The 19,620-nt window shown below is 27.8% G+C and overlaps 7 protein-coding genes across 9 annotated transcripts; 3 read left to right on the top strand and 4 right to left on the bottom strand.

The window, feature by feature from the left end:
- The first annotated feature begins 512 nt into the window (after window positions 1-512).
- On the top strand, window positions 513-5,134 carry LOC100876057 (1-acyl-sn-glycerol-3-phosphate acyltransferase gamma). 3 transcript variants are annotated; one of them, XM_012289729.2, is made up of 8 exons: window positions 513-831; window positions 1,549-1,693; window positions 1,777-2,038; window positions 2,237-2,409; window positions 2,510-2,671; window positions 2,809-3,147; window positions 3,250-3,469; window positions 3,549-5,134. In XM_012289729.2, the coding sequence occupies exons 3-8, from the start codon at window positions 1,858-1,860 to the stop codon at window positions 3,632-3,634; spliced, it is 1,161 nt and encodes a 386-aa protein (XP_012145119.2). In that variant the 5' UTR covers window positions 513-831; window positions 1,549-1,693; window positions 1,777-1,857; the 3' UTR covers window positions 3,635-5,134. The 3 variants fall into 3 exon arrangements, with proteins under 3 accessions (XP_012145119.2, XP_012145117.2, XP_003705225.2); XM_012289727.2 differs by lacking the exon at window positions 1,549-1,693; XM_003705177.3 differs by lacking the exons at window positions 513-831; window positions 1,549-1,693 and adding an exon at window positions 1,312-1,329.
- LOC100875945 (uncharacterized) lies at window positions 3,549-6,304 on the bottom strand. The gene is made up of 3 exons (XM_012289735.2): window positions 6,177-6,304; window positions 5,275-5,585; window positions 3,549-5,009 (listed from the first exon to the last, which is right to left on the bottom strand). The coding sequence occupies exons 1-3, from the start codon at window positions 6,192-6,194 to the stop codon at window positions 4,838-4,840; spliced, it is 501 nt and encodes a 166-aa protein (XP_012145125.1). The 5' UTR covers window positions 6,195-6,304; the 3' UTR covers window positions 3,549-4,837.
- Window positions 6,305-6,688: 384 nt separating this feature from the next.
- Window positions 6,689-8,453, top strand: Obp59a (Odorant-binding protein 59a). The gene is made up of 6 exons (XM_003705175.3): window positions 6,689-6,818; window positions 6,923-7,158; window positions 7,350-7,560; window positions 7,670-7,705; window positions 7,787-7,978; window positions 8,124-8,453. Exons 1-6 carry the CDS (start codon window positions 6,756-6,758, stop codon window positions 8,145-8,147), a joined length of 762 nt encoding a protein of 253 aa, XP_003705223.3. The 5' UTR covers window positions 6,689-6,755; the 3' UTR covers window positions 8,148-8,453.
- On the bottom strand, window positions 7,253-10,027 carry Ist1 (increased sodium tolerance 1-like protein). Its single transcript, XM_003705223.3, has 6 exons — window positions 9,759-10,027; window positions 9,407-9,683; window positions 9,166-9,327; window positions 8,945-9,076; window positions 8,792-8,845; window positions 7,253-8,694 (listed from the first exon to the last, which is right to left on the bottom strand). The coding sequence occupies exons 1-6, from the start codon at window positions 10,025-10,027 to the stop codon at window positions 8,515-8,517; spliced, it is 1,074 nt and encodes a 357-aa protein (XP_003705271.1). The 3' UTR covers window positions 7,253-8,514.
- Window positions 10,028-10,610: 583 nt separating this feature from the next.
- LOC100875607 (uncharacterized) lies at window positions 10,611-14,166 on the top strand. Its single transcript, XM_076535973.1, has 13 exons — window positions 10,611-10,895; window positions 11,090-11,217; window positions 11,293-11,335; window positions 11,463-11,607; window positions 11,871-11,953; window positions 12,098-12,273; window positions 12,337-12,422; window positions 12,544-12,819; window positions 12,906-13,089; window positions 13,164-13,404; window positions 13,481-13,540; window positions 13,614-13,759; window positions 13,841-14,166. The coding sequence occupies exons 1-13, from the start codon at window positions 10,753-10,755 to the stop codon at window positions 13,954-13,956; spliced, it is 1,827 nt and encodes a 608-aa protein (XP_076392088.1). The 5' UTR covers window positions 10,611-10,752; the 3' UTR covers window positions 13,957-14,166.
- Chmp1 (charged multivesicular body protein 1) lies at window positions 13,838-16,335 on the bottom strand. The gene is made up of 4 exons (XM_003705222.3): window positions 15,965-16,335; window positions 15,309-15,629; window positions 15,058-15,202; window positions 13,838-14,963 (listed from the first exon to the last, which is right to left on the bottom strand). Exons 1-4 carry the CDS (start codon window positions 15,984-15,986, stop codon window positions 14,852-14,854), a joined length of 600 nt encoding a protein of 199 aa, XP_003705270.1. The 5' UTR covers window positions 15,987-16,335; the 3' UTR covers window positions 13,838-14,851.
- Window positions 16,336-17,888: 1,553 nt separating this feature from the next.
- Prosalpha3 (proteasome alpha3 subunit) lies at window positions 17,889-19,594 on the bottom strand. The gene is made up of 3 exons (XM_076535962.1): window positions 19,161-19,594; window positions 18,234-18,861; window positions 17,889-18,099 (listed from the first exon to the last, which is right to left on the bottom strand). Exons 1-3 carry the CDS (start codon window positions 19,161-19,163, stop codon window positions 17,957-17,959), a joined length of 774 nt encoding a protein of 257 aa, XP_076392077.1. The 5' UTR covers window positions 19,164-19,594; the 3' UTR covers window positions 17,889-17,956.
- Between the last annotated feature and the right edge of the window lie 26 nt (window positions 19,595-19,620).

Here is a 19,620-nt window from a genome sequence, read left to right on the forward strand (position 1 = left end):
CAATATAATTTAAACAAAAATTACTATAAATTAACAACAGAATATTGTTCTGTGTGTGTAAAGAGTAATTATGTCAAGATAAATCTTGATCTTTGGCAACTGGTATTTATTGTCTACTTCATTACAGAATAATTTTAGTAAATGACAGATTCTTGCTTTATGTACGCATGTTAAACTGAGTTTGATTTCTGCATACTCTGTAATCTATGGCGATGCACATGACTAATATGACGATGTAACGCTGAAAATATATACTCAGCGGATAAAAAGTTTTATAATTCGTTTTTATGAATTGTAGTATGTTTCATGCATTAGGCAAAATACTTTCTGCTTTATATTAACATATTTTGTAAATATATTATAAAGATTAAATAAAATATTTTTTTATCTTGTACATTTATCACATTATTTCTGATTCTCTTTGCTTGTTTATTTTTTTCACCGTGTATATACCCAAGAAGGAAGAAACAGATTATATAGGGAGACATTACTGTCGTAGATAGAAATTTCTCTAGGTTGTCAAGCTATGCTTCTCTCAAATGCTCACCCAGTTTGTACGAAACATTATAATGCACATTTTAATACTGTTTTCATAAAAATTATGTCCAGTCATTGATACATATATTTTTACATAATTACTTATTTGAAATTCAATACCAGTATAGAATCTGGTGCAACAAAATTGCTGACTGTAATCAACCATTTACTCTATTCAAACTGAAGATCCAAATTATTTTTTTGACATCATTACTTTTTCTTGTTACCATCTCGACATATTCAGATCATAAGAATTAGTTGTTGTTCTAGAATTCTAAAAATGATTTAAGCCAAGTAAGTTAAATTAAAATAGTTGATAAACACTTTTAATTTAGTTTTATGAGAATGATAACATTTCTTATATTTTTTATTTTATTTTTCCAGTTAAGCGTTAATGTTTGTTACATTCGTTTTTCAATTCTTTAGTTTTTCATTCGTTACATTTAATATGCAACAATTAACATTTTAGTAAAATGATGTGTGGTTTGTTTGCATGCTTTGTTTATAAAATTTAGTTTATTTTTAAAAACAAATATTTTCACAATGTTTTTTGTTTAAGAATAAATATTCTCAATAAAGTAGACAAAATATTGTATAGAGATTATTTAAAATAATTAAATTAGAAGCAATACTAGCAATATTACAGAATTAAATTCATGTTATTTCATTACAGTTATTGTATTTAAATATTTAATTATTTAAATTTACAATTAACAGATTACATAAATTACCCAACTCTATTATCAGAGGAAGATTAGATAATTTTTTGATATGTATCGCATTGTTAATAAGGTATTTTTGATTTATAAAATTTATAAAATCTGTAACTTCTTGTTTCAAGAATTTACAATAATTGTCTTTTAAAATTATAATTACTTAGATATTAGTTATTATTAGTCATTTATTTTTTCTGCTTTATTAATGTTTTAGAACTTATATAGAAATGGAATTAAACATAAATAAAATAAATAATAAAATAAACTGTTTATGGATTGTTTCTTTTTTTTAAAGGTTCAATGATGATCCCCAAAAAACTTTCATTTATATTTCATTTATAATAATGGAAGAATTAATGTTAATAAAGTCAGTGGTTTAGTTAACAAATATTGTTATTATAAATACATTATTTAATTATTCTTTGTAATGCGGATAGAAAGTAAATAAAAAAACTGAAACATTTAAAAAAATGTATAAATTTAATTATGAGTTTGTATCTTATTTTAGATTTATTTATTTCAGGTATAACAAAATTCAACGTTTCCAAAGGATATATATGTATACTTTTTTGTTATTAAACGCACATACAAAAAGTTTAAAAGAATGGAGCTAGTGTCAACATTAAAGCAGTCTACAGTGATTCATCTGATGTTCGCTATAACATTTTTTACATCGGGTTTGATAATCAGTTTCTTCCAATGTCTTTTGTACTTTGGTCTTAGGCCTTTTTCCAGATATTTTTATCGGAAAATTAACTATTATCTCTGTTATTCTCTTTTTAGCCGTAAGTCGCTACAACACTTTGTATATTAAGTAACAAATCTTTTATGTAATCTTATACATTGTTTCAAATTGCTGAGTATCATTTCTTTGAAATTAGACTTTCAATATTACTTTTTATATCTGATTTGTTTAATATTGAATTATAAAGAAATGTAAATATGTGATTAATTTTTAATTTTTTGAATCATATTTTTTGCAGAATTAGTATTTGTGGCAGAATGGTGGTCTGGAACAGATCCAATAATGCACATAGATAAAAAAGAGTTTGAAAAATATTTTGGAAAAGAACATGCATATTTGGTAATGAATCATCGCTATGAAATAGATTGGCTCATGGGTTGGATTTTTTGTGAACGTATTAGTTCACTTGGGGTAAGTTATATGTATGTTTTGTAGGTTATGCTATGTAAACACATAAATATTTAAGTTACATTATGTAAGATCTGTTATTGTAAAATGTTTTATATTTCAGAATTGTAAAGCATATTCAAAGAAGTCATTACAATATGTTCCAATAATAGGTTGGACATGGAAATTTGCTGAATTTATATTCTTAGAGAGGAATTGGACTAAGGATAAAGAAATAATTGGTACTCAAATTAAAGAACTTTGTGAATATCCAGACAATATATGGGTAATAAAAATGTTTACCATTAATTTATATTTTTTATTATTTGGTATTTATGTAGTACAATTTAATTTTAATATTTTTCTGAATTCTTTCTTCAAATTATTTGTAAATTATTATTTTATTTAAAATCACCTCCACAGTTACTTTTGTATCCTGAGGGAACACGGTTCACGGAAAAAAAATTAGAAGCCAGTCAAAAATTTGCCCAAGAACAGGGTCTTCCAGTATTAAAGTACCATTTAACTCCACGTATAAAAGGTTTTCTGGCTAGTATATCAAACATGCGGGATAAGAACATTGCAATTTACGATATAGAAGCATATTTTACACCAAATGATCAGGTGAAACCAACAATTACAAACTTGTTATTGGGAAAACAAGTTGAGGTACATGTGTATATGCGGAGGATTCCATTGAAAGAAATACCAGAAGATGATAAAGGTGCAGGAGAATGGTTATATAAACTTTTTGAAAGAAAAGTATGTTTTAAAGAAATTCATTCTAAACAATAGTTTAAAAGACACTGTTAGAAAAAGTATTCAGGTTTAAAAATATTTTTTTAACTATTATTGTCTTGTTAGGACCGTATGGCAGAAAGTTTCTTTCAAACAGGTGATTTGTTTGCAACCAGTGGTGTACCTAGAACAGATGAATTTAGGCTAACAAGAAGGTATTATTCCTTAACCAATACGATTTTTTGGGCAGTGGTAATTTTAATACCAATGATTTATTATTTGATTAATCTTTTCTTATCTGGATCAACTATTTATTTCTCCATTGGTGTGGGTATTATTTTTGTGTGTAAGTATTTAAATAATATAATAACGTTTTATAAATATCATTGATATTGCTTTAAATTTAATAGCTGTTTTTTTTTCAGTTTATATATCAATGAAAAAAATAATAGGAATATCTGAAATAAGTAAGAGTTCGTCTTATGGAACCGGCGATAAAAAATCGAAATAAGTAAGGATGAAGAAACAATAAAGAAAATATGTTAGGAACAGATCGGTATAACTTTAGACGGTATTATCAAACAAATGTTAACTAATTATCTTCTCCGCGTGATTTTCCTTACAATCAGTATATAGAACGTATTTACAATGATTTGAAAAGTATTTTAGTTTTATACCGTTGATTATATCTTTAATATTAATATTACAAACAGATTAATGTACGTTATCAGTATGTTATAATTATAATTTATATTATATTTATATTTATACGTCAATTGGGAAAAGGAATATTTTTGTTTTGGCTACTTGAGTATTTTAAAAAATCGTAGCTTTTTGTTATAATGGGTGGGATTATATTAAATTACTTATTTTCATTTTTTGAAAATTCTAAAAAATTTATAATAACTTATTTAAGTTTTATATTTAGGGAGGATATATAATTATAAGTTCCATTTAATAAACCAAAAGAAAAAAGGCATTAAAGCAAGTTTACATTTCTGAAATGTAAAAATAGCAGTTCTAAAAAAGTTAGAAATTTTAAAGGAATACGAACAAAAAGTATGTCAAATGAAATGAAAATCTTAGAACAATATTTTTAAATTATTTATTTAATTTAAAACAATGTATATTTTATATAAATAATTCTTCAGCAGTGCACAAATTAATTAAAGATTGTTATAAATAGTTTTGTAAATGGGCATTTTAATTTAATATTTTTCATTTGAGTACTTTTGGAAGTGGGTGTATTTTATGGGTATGATGTATGTATGTACTATAACAGATATGTACGCTTCTCTACAATTTTGTTACTACCTGGACATTTAATTTGTATCGAAGTTTAACTTTATTTTGTATTTTTTTTATCTAGGTGTTGTTATTGTTAATTGAATGTTTTAATACTATTTTTTTTTTCGTTAAATGTTATAATTTCTAGAGCCTGTGATTAGAAAATTTTAAAAATTATGTCAAGAGTATTATACCTATGTTTAACCTTTGCAGTACAAAATATGTTTTGAAACGTAACTAACGGAGTGGGGTCATTAAAGTTACCCATTATAAATTTATTCAAATAGTTTTTAAGATGTATCTTCTGGTATTTTAATATTATAGACAGCTATGATTTTGTATTAACGTTCAGAACAAATTTTCGGAGATTGAGATTTCTCTACTCGTACGCTAAAGGTTAATTTAATTTATAAGTTCAATTTTCCATTTAACTTATTAACTTGTCCATGTTACTTTCATGGTGTATTTCTGTATAACCTTCAAACGGTTTTGCAATATATCGAACTGTTCTTAATTTTCCCTTCGCATCGTAATAACCGTATTGTCCTTTTATCGTGCCATCCCGATGTCTTTCTTCCAGTCTATACTGTCTATTCTTTCTGAAACGAATAAAGATAAGTTCACAATGTTACACATGCATATGTACACAAAATTCGAATTGAAAGTTTGTAATAAATAAATTTAACTTTTATAAATAGAAATTAGGAAGTTCGTTAAAAAATAATTATGTATTATTTATTTATAATAGTTCATTTCACCAATTTATACATAATATATTCTGATGGAACTACAAAAATTAATGATGTTTTGGGCTCATTGAATGCTGATGTCACTATTTCATTGTGGATAAATAGTGTGATTTACCCGTAACCAGTATCGAATCCAAAAATGTAAGTTTGTGGTCCTTCGTGACCCTGTATGTGAAATTGCAATCTATCGTTTTCTTTCGATAAGCTCCAAGGAGTTTCGGTTTCTTCTTTCTCGTCCACACGTTGTTTAATTATTGGTTTATCCTTTTTCAACTCCTGTAGTTGTAATTCTTTATTGCTTTCTCTCGTTATAAGCTTCGAATCATTTTTACCACGTGATGATAACTGTTGATCGTAAAATCTATGGCGTTGTTGATTTGCCCACGAGACATTGTTCGCGAATACGATGATTACATTAGTAAAAAACTAGAAATAAAAGAAAATCATTAATCTATGCATTTGAAATATTGATTAAAATTATTCTTTCGGGGAAACATTCTAATTAGTATAAATATCTTCCATTAGTTTGTAGGTTTTAATATTTCGGTAAAGTGGTCGTTTCAATAAAACAAGCTAACGTTACAAGTCATGAGTTCACCAGTGATTTGTTTCGCTTTCACGGTTTTTTCGTAATATAATGTTCTGTCACTTTTCCATTTCTACGACTTATAATACGAATGGTGTTAATACCATAACTATGAAGAATTTAAATTAACAGTCATATTTAAAAATATTTTGAAAATTTTTAATTTAGAAATTTTAAAAATTATATAAATTCGATATAGCAAAATTGCAAGCGATGTTCCTTCAGTACAAGACATGAATTTTATACCACTTTAAATGAAATATTTAAAATAGTATTAAATTGAAAATTCACGAAGAAAGTATGCATGTTTAAAAACTGTTTGGCACTACAGTAGTTTGAACGATTTTTTTGTTACTTTTTAGTCGATTTGAGTAATTGAAATTTAACAAACAAGTTATTCAATTTATATTTATGTAAAAGCAAACACTTACGAGAAATTTGATATGCATTATTGGCGTTCGAAACAAATTGAATAAGAAAATAGATTGACAAATTTCATTGTATCATGCGACCAACTTTCATATTTCCTCTCCCTTTTATCCCCTCCGTAATACGTCAATCATACCATCGATACTATCGAATTTTCGAGATGTTGAAATACAATAGGTAAATCATTTTAAATAATTTGTTTAGTTAAAATCTAATTCAAAGTTGATCATCAATGGTTTATCCGTATACATTTTGTCGAAGTATGACAAAAGCCAAACATACATATATATGTCATATCAAGATAACGGGGGTAGGCTTTTTACCTATAACCGATCCGCAACAAATACAATAAAAATCGTAACGCTTGTTCGTTCCAGTTTATGTAATTCGTGTGCAACCGGAAACGTATAATTCAGGATACACCGTGTCATCGAAACGTTCACTGATTTTGAATTCTTTTCAAAGATAGAATGATATGCAATTAATGTCAGCACGTTTTCCTGTTAATTTCCCTTATATATTCGACCAAACGAGAACATGTTTTTATCAATCGTACGTTAACTTTACGAAACGTAGACACCATGAAACATTTCGAACCGCTTATTTTAACTTGGATTATTTTATTTTTTTTTCACGAGGGAACAGTAAGTTGTTTACAAAATATTTTTAAGACATTCATTTAATATAATTTTTTGCATTAAAAATTAGTTAAAACACTATTTTCGGATAATAACATATGATCTTTTAGTCCTTAAAATGTCGTTCCGGAAATCAAGAAGTCGACGTGCAATTCCAAAAAGTGTTGACGACCTGCAGGAAACGATATGCTGATTCAAACGCAGATAACTCGGAAGATTCTACTTCTACAGAGAACAACAGTTCAGAAAGCGATTCAAATTCTGATGAGAATATTTATGAAAAAAATTTTTTTGATAAAAAAGGCGATCAATCTTATAATCAATCTACAAACACTCAGAGATATAGGTGCGATTTAAATAGACGGTTGATAATGACGTAGAGTGGAGTCTCGTTATATGGCCTTGGATGAGGTTGCAAGGTCAAAAAAAATATAAAAAGAGACATACAAATTTTTTTAATTTTTCCATAAAGACATTTGTTTCTTGACATTTATTGTTGTTATTAATAAATAGTAATCATATTTTTCATTGCTACAGGAACTCCAATAGGAACAGCAATATAAATACATCTGACCGTTCAATTAACAGGAATATCAAACATTTTCATAATATAAGGCATATTCGTAGATCAAATGATCAGGATTCATGGAATTCACGAAATGTACAAAATAATAGAAGTAATTTTCATAATCGAGAAATGAATAATGGAAATATGAAGTCTAACAATAATACCGACCGAGAACAGGCTGTAAGAATTATCAACTATTTCAATTTTATGTTTTATATCTTTTGAAAATTTTTGTTTCTTTGCACATTATATTAGAGTATAAAAAATGAATAATTGTAACATTTTTCAGTGTGTTGTGCAGTGTTTCTTTAATGAACTGAATGTTGTAAGTAATGTTTCATGCATTTATTTAATTTAAAAATCTACAGTACCTAATTTTCTTGTTTCTAATTTATGAAAAAAATAGGTGGATCAAAAAGGATTTCCAGAAAGGGATTTGGTAATACCATTAATGACCCAAAATATTCAAGATCCAGAATTGAAAGATTTTGTTGAAGAATCAATAATAGAATGCTTCCATTACCTTGAGTCAAACAAGAGAGAAAAGTGCGAATTTTCACAGAATCTTTTAACGTGTTTGGCTGAAAAAGGACAACAAGTTAATATTTTTTAATATTTACAAAATTAATAATAACTTTATTTTCGTTGTAATCAACTTTTTATTTTTTGTTTTAACGTAAATACTATAATATGAAAATAAGCAGTATATCACAATCAAAATAAGCAAATGATTTGTTTTTTAGCGATGTGAAGATTGGGAAAATTAAAAAAGTGCATTCATTCTAATTTTTTCAACTATATAAGAAGGTAAAAATATTATATTAAAGATATATGTGCAATAAGCAATAGAAGGTATAAATAATTGTCTGAGTGCATTTACTTAAGCATACAATAGCTTTTATATGTAAAATTGCACTTTCTTGGTTGTGTAATGTTCGTATAATTCTTTACAGCATTGCAAAATTTCGATTGTTTAAATTATTGTTTTTAAATTGATATTGCTAAAATATATTGTCAATACTGTAATATAACATATCTTTTCAGTAATAAAATCATATTATTTTTCCTTTTTACTACCTACATTTTCTGTTTTTCGAGATATATATTATATCTAATATATTTTATAAATATAAACTATTTTCTTTTCTTTAAATCTTCAAAGCGTTTCATTAAATCGTCGAAATCAATATCTTCGCTACTTGATGGATTATTTGAAGGTAAATCATTCTCAGATGGTACAGCTGGTAGATCTGGAAGCTGAAAATCATTCATCGGCATTTTTGATCGTGGTTGTGGTTTTGGTTTTTGATCAGACTGCAACAGAATATCATAAATATGTTATATAAAATAAATATAACTAAAAATACATGTTATGATTAATTGTCATCTATCATTTTTATTGCTCTATTACCTGTTTATTTAAATCAGGAGGAAACGATCCATATGGTGGTGGCAAATCATTTTCCTGCACACACAAAAATTAATTAATCACACAATTAAACTGTTTGCAAGATTTATACTATGATATAAATGGTGGAAATAATTTAAATATTATAATACTTACAGGTTTATTGCTATTTGAGTTATCCAAAGGAATATTATAAGAAACATTATTTGGGTTGTAAGGAACATTTTGGTCTTTATTTTCTAAGGGCACCGATGGAGGTATAAATCCAATAGGTCCTTTCTCTGAATTCTAAAGAGACAAGTAAAAATAAGAATGATATTTACCACACTGTAGTATAAAAAATTTAAGTAAAGTACATGTAGATGTATGGCAATTACAATTAAGTTTGCTGTTGGATTTGGTAACAGTGGAGGTTGAGGAAAACCAATAAATCCAAGTGGTTGTGGTATACCACCACCAGAAGCTGTATCTAAATTATTTCTAGTTTCACCACTACCTCCAACATCAATCAGAAGAGCATCCTGACCTTCTGACATTACCTGTAATATCAGTAATTAAAAATAAAGAAATATTATATAATGTCATTTATTATTATTAGTTGTAATTCATTGTTTTCACCTGTGGATCTGGTTCATATTCAACATTATAATTTTTTGCAATCTCTATAAGATACTTTTCTACAAGAAGCTTAGATGGTGACTGTACACTCATTTTGTGCTTTAACTTCTCAGAAATAGTTTGCACTGCTTCTTCTCTGCAAGCATCTGTGTACGGCTTGCCATACTTAGATGTTAAAATATCAGCGATTACTTTAATTTCTTGAACATCAGTCTGAATTCTGGGAGCAGCCCAAATTATTGTAGAAATAGCCTCTGCTAATCCTTCATCCAAGTTTCTACAACGATAACCATAAGAAAGATATTTAAGTAAAGCGCAGAAAGTAAAATCAAAGTAATCTTAAAGTTCTTACTTCATTTGTTGAATAAGTCCAAAACGTGCTAATAAAAGATCACAATACATCTCGAGCAATTCCATAGCTTCGACCATGTAATCTTCCCTAATAATATGTTCAACTCGTATTTTTGCTCTTTCAGTTTTTCCTGCGGCTATGTAATCGGCTATTTCTTTTCGTGCTTTCTGTGCAAGTTCAGTTTTCTTTTTCTCAAGCAATTTCAATCGATTTATCGCAAGACGCAAATGCGTCTTTAGTTTTGTGTAATTTGGTCCACTCGAAAACATTTTCGTTTATCGTTCTTGTCACAATTAGAGAAAATTGATATGATCTCACATGCCCTTACGTGGGAGAATAACAAGGGTTATTCGAAGTCACAAAATGTGACAGCTCAGCTTGATCAGCTATGACTCAATTTTGCTATACATACTATATTATCCAAGTACGATGATTTATTTACAACTGACTCGTGTTAGGTATTAAAAAATTGTACAATAACAAATGTAAAAATAATATATCACTAGTAAAATTATTAAACAATACAAAGAATAACTGTTTCTGTACATTCAATTATCATAAAATATTATATTTTGTTGGTATTATTGACAGATAACGTGAAAGTAGTCAGCGATAAGTTGAGCGTAGCATGACTTTTCTTAATCAACCGTTGTATTCAAGTGTGTATAGAACTTCTTACACATAAGAATAGAGTTGACAAAGCGATATAATGTTAGAAAAGGTACGCTGTATTATGGAGCCTATATGTAAGTCATATGCATATGTAGGTGTTCTTGCTAATTCACGCAAGCGCAATAAATGTACTGCGCATTGCGAATGCGCATTGCGTAGTTTCAACGAGAGTCATACTTAAATTTAAATCTTGTAGATGGAGCGCGTTTCAATAAAAATCGATTAATCGATGCTGTAATCGAACTTATTCGTAACGAACCGTTAGAAACAAAAACGGCAGAACTCACATTTTACTTATATATTGTTTATTTAATTGCTCTGAATGTTTTATTCAACTGAATTGCTTTCCCTTCGGCGAAAGGGAAAATTGGCACGATGCTGGCTGGCTGCAACTGTCAGCGAGAAAATGTTTAAAAAATTTTGCAAACCCAATCTCATTTCGAAGATTGATGTGTATCGTATTTGGTAAGATGCGAGTTTTGCTTTTTTTTATTCATTGCTTTCTTGTTTCATTGTTATGGTAAAACTTTCATTGTTAAAAATTCTAAGTTGCGTTAAAATAAGTGTAATGTTTCAACAATTAAAATACATGTAATTACTATTTATAATGTTTTAGCAATTATTTATATAAAATCAAGAACTTATTTTTTGATTTTTAGCGAAGAGATTTTGGTAACGGTCGAAATACGCGACAGAAGAAGCTATGGCAGATTCAGTCTATATCTTTCGTCGCAGTTAATGTATGGAGTTACAAAAATACTTTTTTATCAGACTAAAATTTTTCAAGGTATTTTTTAAATTTTTATTAATAATAAATTATTATTACAAATTTTAATTAATTATTAATTCATTTTTATTTTAGATTACCTATTTTGTATGTACAGGAAACTGCTTACAATTCACAGGTAATTTTTCAAGGGTAACAACGTTTTTAATTAATTAGAAAATATGTTTAAAATATTCTTAAGATGTATTTGGTACAAATTCTTATAAAAATGGAATGTATTTATATTCTTAATAATTGTCTTTTAGTAAATCGGAATTGGGTCTCAATACTGCCGGAATTTTTGAACTACCGGATGTACCCCCTATAAATGAAGTATTTCGAAATTTAGAAACTGCATCCAATTTACATCTTATCACGGAAGAACCTTACACTTCCGTTATAGAACACTTGGTAAGGAAAAAATGATTGCAGAAAAGAAAAATAACATTCCTACAAAACACCTTCATGAAAATTGATTATAATTGTTTTAAATAACATATTCTAAAATTCTTTATTGACAACTATAGTTAGAGGTTTAAAAGACATAATTAAAATTTTATTATAAAATAATGAATAATATTTTCATGTAATAATAGTTGTACCAGTTAAACGTTAAAAAAATTTCGTTTGAAAATTAAAATGTTTCAATACTTAGTAAAGTTGTTTGAATGTAGATGCAAGATGAAATGAATTTTGGAGTGCTGACCAGCCAAGAAATGGAGAAATTTATATTCCTTGGAGGAGAAGACCAATCCTTGTTAGTTTCCCATGCTTCCACAAGTTTCTTGATCCTAAACTATCCTAACTACAGTCTCAAACTCTACGCGTTCGATCCAAATTCATGTACATTACACATAGATTTGATGTTATTTACTGATCTTTTTTAACATTACTTATTTAGAAATGATATACGAAAATTTCGTTGGGATAACTCGGAAGAAGCGATTGAAGAATCAAAAATGCAAGTACCTTTGGTTGATATTGACCAATTTCAAATAGACGTCATTGAAACTGAGGAGGAAAAACGTTTAGCGTCCGCGAGAAGAGATCAACGAGAATCTTTAATTGCTGTTGAAGGTATTTAAAAATCAGTACAGTACTAACAGAATTTGTTAATACATTGTTATTATTATATTTTAGGCGGTCAGCTGAAAAAACTTACTCCTCCAATTTCCAAAAAGAGAAGTCTGAAATATTCTGACGAAGTTGCAACAAAAAGGCGTAAAGTACGAAAGAAAAAACTTTGTGTATTCGATATAATTTAAAGTAGAAATTAAAATTAGAAAACTTGGGACATAAAGTGTAACTAAAGAAAAGAGTGATAATATTATGTGATTTTTTTTGCAGATAAGTCCTGAAGAAAAGACACCTCCGGTACTTGCGCCATTACCGGAAACAGTACCTGGACCGATACCTGAGCCAGTACCTGAACCGATACTTGAACTCTTACCTGAACCAGTACCGATTCCAGAACAGCAAGAGCAAGCTCAACAAAATCTTGAGCTTGAAGCGATAGTTGGCTTAACAAAGACCAAGAAGAAACGAAAGTTTAGCGATAAAGAGACTAAATTGAGCGATACTGTAATGCAAAGTTGGATTCGGAATATTTCAGCTCATACTATAGTTAGTTGACATTTACTTGTTTCAAACCATTAAAGTAAATTCAATAAAGTAAAACGGTATTAATAAAAATTAAATTTATTTTTCAGAAACATCCTCGATTTGCAACTACTTTACCATCAGTAATGGAATATATAATGCAACCTTCGGTGATGATTTTTAATAAATCGCGAGGAAGATCGTTGATCAAACTGTTTGAACAACATCTTATTGGACCCTTTGTCGCGCAAAACGAATATGAAATACTTGACTTTGAAATTGAAGATACAATACGTAAGCGTAAAATTATTTAGAAAAATAATTGATTTCCGGAAATGCAAAGCAACTTTATAATGCCAATTTTGTAGATGGAGAAACTATACGTGCGGATATATCAAGTAAAATACGAGATCAAACAGCTGAAATATCTAGCAAACTTGCAATAACTACAACTGATACAACTGATCAGTCTAAGACACTAGAGAAAATACCGCCGATAAACGGTTTTCAGCCAAAATTATCCGATGAGAATCATATAACAGAAATAAAGGAAGGTCAAGAACCTATAGTTGAACTTCCTGATATCACTGATATTGAACACAAAATTAGGTATGAAATATTTGCACCAATACGTCATTGTAAATATTGAGAATATTATTATATAATGTTTATTTTTATTTCTTAGAGAATCATCTGTCAAACTAGAGAAGTTGAATGGTAGAAAGTCAGAATCTACTTCTGTTAGGTCAGCTATTCTTTGTACAAGTTAAAACTAATTACTCAGAATACCTTTTTAATTTCATACTTTTTTATTATAGTTCTGAAACACGTTTAACTAAACATGAACTGTTAGCATTAATGGAAGTACAATGGCATGAGAAAGGAATGATTAAATTTGAAGATATAATTTCACCAGAAAGCTATAGTAAAAAAGACGCTGCACGTGCATTTTCTCTTTGTTTAGGTAAATTAAAATTTATTACCACAGATTTAGCACATTTACACAGATAAATCTTAATAAACGTTATTTATTTTAAATTTCTAGAATTTCATAAGGAAAAAGTCGTCATTTTGAAACAAGCTGAATGTTTTTGTACAATTTGGATAGAAAAATATCCTTGTTACAGTTCAGGAACTGATGAAAATACTGCTGCATCATAGATGTGCAGTTATCAAATATTTTTTATTATCATTAGTTAAGTAAGAATACCACTTATTAAAATATTTATTATATAAATTTATTTTTATAAAACACGGTGAACTTGCTATAGCATTGTGTATTTAACATGTGATATATGTATAATACAAGCATCTTACTACAAATTATAGAATATCTGTATAAAATGAATAAAGTTCTTGTATTTTGATAAATCGATTTGTATATTAAATTATATTTTTATGTTTCAATAATTTATTCTTTATCGAATATATTGCAAAAACTATTACTTATTTTATATAATAATGTTTCGGTAATACTCTTTTATTACACAAAAAATTGGAAACTTTTTAAATTAAGTAATAATCAGTAGATACATTAAAATTATATCTCATTTAAATATAATTTGAATGTCTTAACACATTCATTATTTATATATGTTACAATAAATGTACATATAGCTTTAAATCTTATTTAAAATACAAGCAGATATTCATTAATTCACTTTTTCTACATGTCACATTTCTTAATTCTACTTATTTTTATGAGTGTAATTTTTCAATAACGAATACGTACATTTATTAAATAACATATACAGATATATTTATTTGTATAATTGTTAATATGTAATTAACTTAATAAAATATTAGTTCATATTAAACTACTTAAATAGAACAACTATTGTAGTAGACTTGATTTATTGTTCACTGTCCTATTCAGATAGTTTTGTATGAAAAATGTAAATAAAAAATATATCTATTTTTAAGATCATAAAGTGCGTTTTAAAAAATGTTTCTTTGTTTTTTGTTTTTAACAAGTTAATGCTGGTTATAGTACGTAAGCATCAATTAAATTTTCCATTTATTATGTACCTATGATGTAATAATAATGTATATATTACTATTCACGAAGTCTTGCTAATCGTTGTGTAAGCTCATCCTGTTCTTGACTAACAGTAGAAGACCCTATAGTACTTAATTGACCAGATGGTAATTCCATATTCAATTCTAGACTGTAAACAATTATATATAAAACTTATTATTAATCTTATCTTTAATATTAAGGTGATTTAATTATTACAAAATAGTTCTAACACAAATACTTACCCAGCTTCATCTGCTACTTGCTGTAATAAATTGTCAACATCATTTTGTGGAACATTTGTAGTTGTAGTTTGAGACATAGCATTTTCCATGTATGAACTCTGTACATCTAAGTCCTCAAACTGACTTTCGAATTTATCCATTAAACCTAGGATTAAAGTTATAATATATTAATTTCAATATTATTACCCTTGTACCTAATATTTTTATGTCTGAATTAAATATATAAAAAATATTGACTTGTATTCAATTACCTGAAATCTTTTCTAAATTCATAGATTTCATTGCTGCGTCCATAGCTTTAACTACTCCAGCCATTGATTGAGTAACTTTACGTGTAGTTAAAGCAGTCTGTACTCTACTAGCTACAGCATCGACCCTTGCACTCATGCGCAAATAATTCAATGCTTGATTTTTTTGACGAATTGCATTTTCAGCATGGATACGAGCACCTTCCATATTACCTTTTTGTATTGCCTTCTTTATTTTGGCTTTCTCGACTTTCTCCTCCTTCTCACATTTTTTTGAATTTCTTTCCAACTCTTTCACGGCAAACTTAAGATTAAACAAGTTTTCTGAAAACTAGTTCAGGAAAATATTCTAATCCTTTTTGTTAAAAAGTATAAGTAAAATTCCCTTAAGAACTTTTTAACCTTATAAAATATTACTTATTCCAATTTGAAAAAAACAATTAGCAATTCTATCAAAACAAGAGTTGTCATTTATGAATAAAGTGAAAGTAATTAAGTTGAAAATTAAAAAAAATTAAAAATGAACAAATAATTATTACTTTTTGACACTGAAAATTATACTTTGAATTTCAAAAATTAATGACTGTCAATTAAAAATAATCACCGTTGCACTTCAAATTACATAAGTAAAACATGAAAAATATTTAGAAAAAGGATACTTTCCATCTGAGAGACGGACATTATTGACTGTTCGGCCCCCGTTGTGGTAAAATTTAAAAAAAATAAACCTCTTAAATAACAAATTCAACCTTCCTTGTTTACGAAAGATCCGATACGTATTAATATCACGATTTGATCAAACTGATTGTCATTTAAATTTCAGTGTAACTAGTATGACAACCACCATGAACACGAATTTTCAACTACGATTATTTCTGAGAAATGTAACATAAGTACTATAAAGTAAAATCATTGAGTGCTATTACTAATCGTCAAGCTGACAATATACTTAGAACATATGACAATTAAATTTTTGTAGATGGACAGGATGAAAATGTTTCTTCAGAATAGAAACTACCATATCTACTGTGGTACAGCTTTGTATTTTGATTACAGTCTATTACTTTACCGCAAGATGGCGAAAACTGTATATATTTTCGAAGTGCGTAATAACACAAAATTTAAAAACTTAGAAAGATTCGACTTCCATAGCATTATTAGTTTACTAAATTTATTACTTTACAATAAATTCTTTATTAGAACTACACTTCTTTCGTTAGCTGAATTTAGATCAACTTTACCACTCATTTAATCATTTAACTGTGATGCCCAAGAATGTTTCGTTATCAGTTATTGCGTTATTATATCAGTATAACTTTGTAAGTAGAAAATTAAATTTTATGAATTACATTTACAAATTTTTATTAATATCAGGACTCCTTTGGACCGTGCTATTACGTAAAAAGGTACATGAAAGGTTTAACTAAAATACCCGAATAGTAGAAGGTGTTGTCAGCTGGGAGTGTGGCGGCTCCTGTAATCCGGCTACTCGGAGGCTGGTTATGATGGAGGGTCTGAGGTCGGGGGTACCTGTTGGTGCGGGACTCACGTTGACTGGGCGTCCGCACTAAGCTCGCCATCAATATGGACATCCTGGAGGAATCCGGGATGGCCAGGTTGGCTAAGGAGAGGCGAACCGGGCCAGAGGGGAAACCCAGCAGCCAAAAGTCTCCGTGGCGGGCAGTAGTGGGATCGCGCCCGGGAGTGGGACCGTATCGACAGCCTGGTCAATATGACTCGACTCATAACTTTTTTTACTTTTTTTCATGTCTTTATTCATTAGTTTAAATAATTTAATTATATTTGTTTATTTAAAAATGTATTCATTAGTTTATAGAAATAAATATTTGTTGGTTGTATAAAACACATCAAATCATATTTGTATCTTAAATGTAGTGTATATCTTTGCATTTCTCTAGTTTTAGAAAAGTTTAATAAAATGTTAAATATTTTTTAGTACTTTTAATGTTATTAATGTTATTTAACAATTTATTTTTCCTGTATAATAGTAGCTATAAGTAGTCATACATTTTAGTTTAACTTTGAAATTATGATTTTGTAGTTTGTTTATATTTTGTTATCGAAAACTGTTAATAAATCTCTATTATTTTATTAATTATTAAAAAGGGTTTCATCTTTTACTTAAATTGTAAAGTACTTTATTATATAAAAACATGGGTTGAAAAGAATCTCCTGATTCTTTTCATAAGATCTCCATAAAGATCTTTTTCACCCACTTGTATAATTTTAAAGTTATATTTGTGATCATACAAATAAACAAGACATAATAATTAAATAACAATTAAGTACGCATTTAGTCTTTGTTTTTAATTCTTAAATAAGCTACTGAATTATTAATAAATGCATATTGTTTGAAAATTTACTATATAAAATAAAAGTCAGTTATATTTTTCCATATATAAATACTAATTGTAACAAAAATATTAGAATAATGCATCAAGCATAATTTAAAAAGAAAACAGTGCATTTATGTCAGCATGGAAAACACTATTTTTCTATTTGATTATCTATTTGATTGTTATTCTTTAACAATTGATGTATGGTACAAATAAAATCAGATAGTATTCAGGATAATATTTATGTAAACAATGGTATCAAGATGAAAATAAAATACATATATATTTTTTATTCTACAATTTTTGTTTTTCTTTCTTGGCTTGTTCAGCAAGTGCTTCTAAACGATCATGTTCAGCAATTAAGGCATCAACTTCATTTACAGGAAGAATCTTAGTAACAGTTTTGCCATTTTCTCTTGTCAAAGTGACTATCTCCACTGAAATAATAAAAAAATTATACATTATTACAGTAAATAAAATTTAAATATCTAAAAAATGTGATTTATTACATTCTAGACTTGAGGTCAAAATAATAAATTAACATTACAGTTAATATGCCATATACATTTACCTTTATCTCCAGACAATTTATTCAGATCTAATGTCTTTGATAGCACTTTAATAGCTAATGCTTTAGCATCTGCTAATGTTATGTTATTATTATCATATTCCTGTTTTAATGAAGACACAGCAGCGGCAGAATTATATCCAATGCAAGTTGCTTTCCATCCTCCATAATTTCCACTTGGATCTGATTGATACAATTGGTATCCATAATGTTTATCCCATCCCATATACAAAATTGAAACACCAAAAGGCCTTTTTCCACCAAACTGTGTATATGCTTGTTTTAAATCACAGAGCCAAGAAACAAGCTGTTCGCAATGGATTGGTTCTCCATATCGTAGTAAATGACGTTGTGCATTTACACGCAGTTCATTTGTTAATACATTAGCATCAGACGTAATACCAGCCACACAACACACAATATCATCATTGAGTTTGTAAATCTTTTCAGAATAATGGACTTCATCCAAAAGTTTATTTGTATTACGTCTTTCAGCTACAAGTAGTACACCATCAGTTGCTAAAATACCAACACAGGTGCCTGCATGACTTATAGCTTCCATTGCATATTCTACTTGATAAAGCCTACCCTCAGGTGAAAAAATAGTTGTACGTGTATCATATCTACGTGCCTGTAATATAAATGATAATATGAATTAAATATATAGAAACTTAGTTTACTAAATAAATCATTGAATATTATATAGATATTATAAATAATAAAATCTATAATAAAAGATATAGTAAATATTAAATATTGCAAAAATTAATTAAAATGTAAACTTAAATGAATACTATTTTATTATTATGATTTGAGAAATATTGTTTTCAATGCATGACAATGCAGTTTAAAAATAACCTCTTTAATAATGATATTCTTTAAACAGAGAGTAATTAATGTTTTCAATAAAGTGATAACTTATATACTTACCATTTTGTAAAATTCTGTTTATAACAGTAACAAAATGATATATGTAATGTTAATATATTAATATACTGTGATGACAATCAAGAATGGTTTGTATCAGTTGGCTTTTTGAAAACTTCAGAATAGACACTCAGACCGAGTTCGTTCAAAAAATTTACGAAATGGTTGGGTCTAGGTATGTTCTGTAATATGACTGCAAACAACTAAATAAAATAAGTCATTGTATTACAATATGAAAGCTCTTTTATTGTTAAACTAGCGTTATTACAACTTAATCCGCATTTAATCTAGTCCTACCACAATCTAATCTCAATTTAATTTAATTTTAATTAGACATAACCTCATCGTAACCTAACTTCATATTTCATAAGATAATTTACTTCCATTAATTGCCACTTTCTACCACTAGATGGCTAAATTTCGGGGTCCACTTGCCAGCTAGATGGCGTTAATAGCATTGTTT

Source organism: Megachile rotundata, chromosome 10 (assembly GCF_050947335.1).
Source record: "Megachile rotundata isolate GNS110a chromosome 10, iyMegRotu1, whole genome shotgun sequence".
Classification (NCBI taxonomy): domain Eukaryota; kingdom Metazoa; phylum Arthropoda; class Insecta; order Hymenoptera; family Megachilidae; genus Megachile; species Megachile rotundata.

Excerpts from the sequence above, each read along its gene's own strand:
- Ist1 (XM_003705223.3), bottom strand. The coding sequence starts at position 10,027 with ATGTTTTCGAGTGGACCAAATTACACAAAACTAAAGACGCATTTGCGT. Across the intron at positions 9,684-9,758 it reads GGACTTATTCAACAAATGAA|AAACTTGGATGAAGGATTAG; the intron begins GTAAGAACTTTA and ends TTATCGTTGTAG. Across the intron at positions 8,846-8,944 it reads ACTCAAATAGCAATAAACCT|GAAAATGATTTGCCACCACC; the intron begins GTAAGTATTATA and ends TTGTGTGTGCAG.
- Chmp1 (XM_003705222.3), bottom strand. The coding sequence starts at position 15,986 with ATGTCCGTCTCTCAGATGGAAA. Across the intron at positions 15,630-15,964 it reads GTCCGTCTCTCAGATGGAAA|AAAACTTGTTTAATCTTAAG; the intron begins GTATCCTTTTTC and ends ACTAGTTTTCAG. Across the intron at positions 14,964-15,057 it reads CAAGTAGCAGATGAAGCTGG|TCTAGAATTGAATATGGAAT; the intron begins GTAAGTATTTGT and ends AATTGTTTACAG.
- LOC100875945 (XM_012289735.2), bottom strand. Across the intron at positions 5,010-5,274 it reads GGATTCGATACTGGTTACGG|AAAGAATAGACAGTATAGAC; the intron begins GTAAATCACACT and ends TATTCGTTTCAG.
- Obp59a (XM_003705175.3), top strand. The coding sequence starts at position 6,756 with ATGAAACATTTCGAACCGCTTATTTTAACTTGGATTATTTTATTTTTT. Across the intron at positions 7,561-7,669 it reads ATACCGACCGAGAACAGGCT|TGTGTTGTGCAGTGTTTCTT; the intron begins GTAAGAATTATC and ends AACATTTTTCAG. Across the intron at positions 7,706-7,786 it reads TCTTTAATGAACTGAATGTT|GTGGATCAAAAAGGATTTCC; the intron begins GTAAGTAATGTT and ends TGAAAAAAATAG.
- Prosalpha3 (XM_076535962.1), bottom strand. Across the intron at positions 18,100-18,233 it reads TAAATTGTCTGGAGATAAAG|TGGAGATAGTCACTTTGACA; the intron begins GTAAATGTATAT and ends TTATTATTTCAG.
- LOC100875607 (XM_076535973.1), top strand. The coding sequence starts at position 10,753 with ATGTTTTATTCAACTGAATTGCTTTCCCTTCGGCGAAAGGGAAAATTG. Across the intron at positions 11,954-12,097 it reads GGAGGAGAAGACCAATCCTT|AAATGATATACGAAAATTTC; the intron begins GTTAGTTTCCCA and ends TTACTTATTTAG. Across the intron at positions 13,760-13,840 it reads TGCATTTTCTCTTTGTTTAG|AATTTCATAAGGAAAAAGTC; the intron begins GTAAATTAAAAT and ends TTAAATTTCTAG.
- LOC100876057 (XM_012289729.2), top strand. The coding sequence starts at position 1,858 with ATGGAGCTAGTGTCAACATTAAAGCAGTCTACAGTGATTCATCTGATG. Across the intron at positions 2,039-2,236 it reads CTGTTATTCTCTTTTTAGCC|AATTAGTATTTGTGGCAGAA; the intron begins GTAAGTCGCTAC and ends TATTTTTTGCAG. Across the intron at positions 2,410-2,509 it reads AACGTATTAGTTCACTTGGG|AATTGTAAAGCATATTCAAA; the intron begins GTAAGTTATATG and ends TTTATATTTCAG.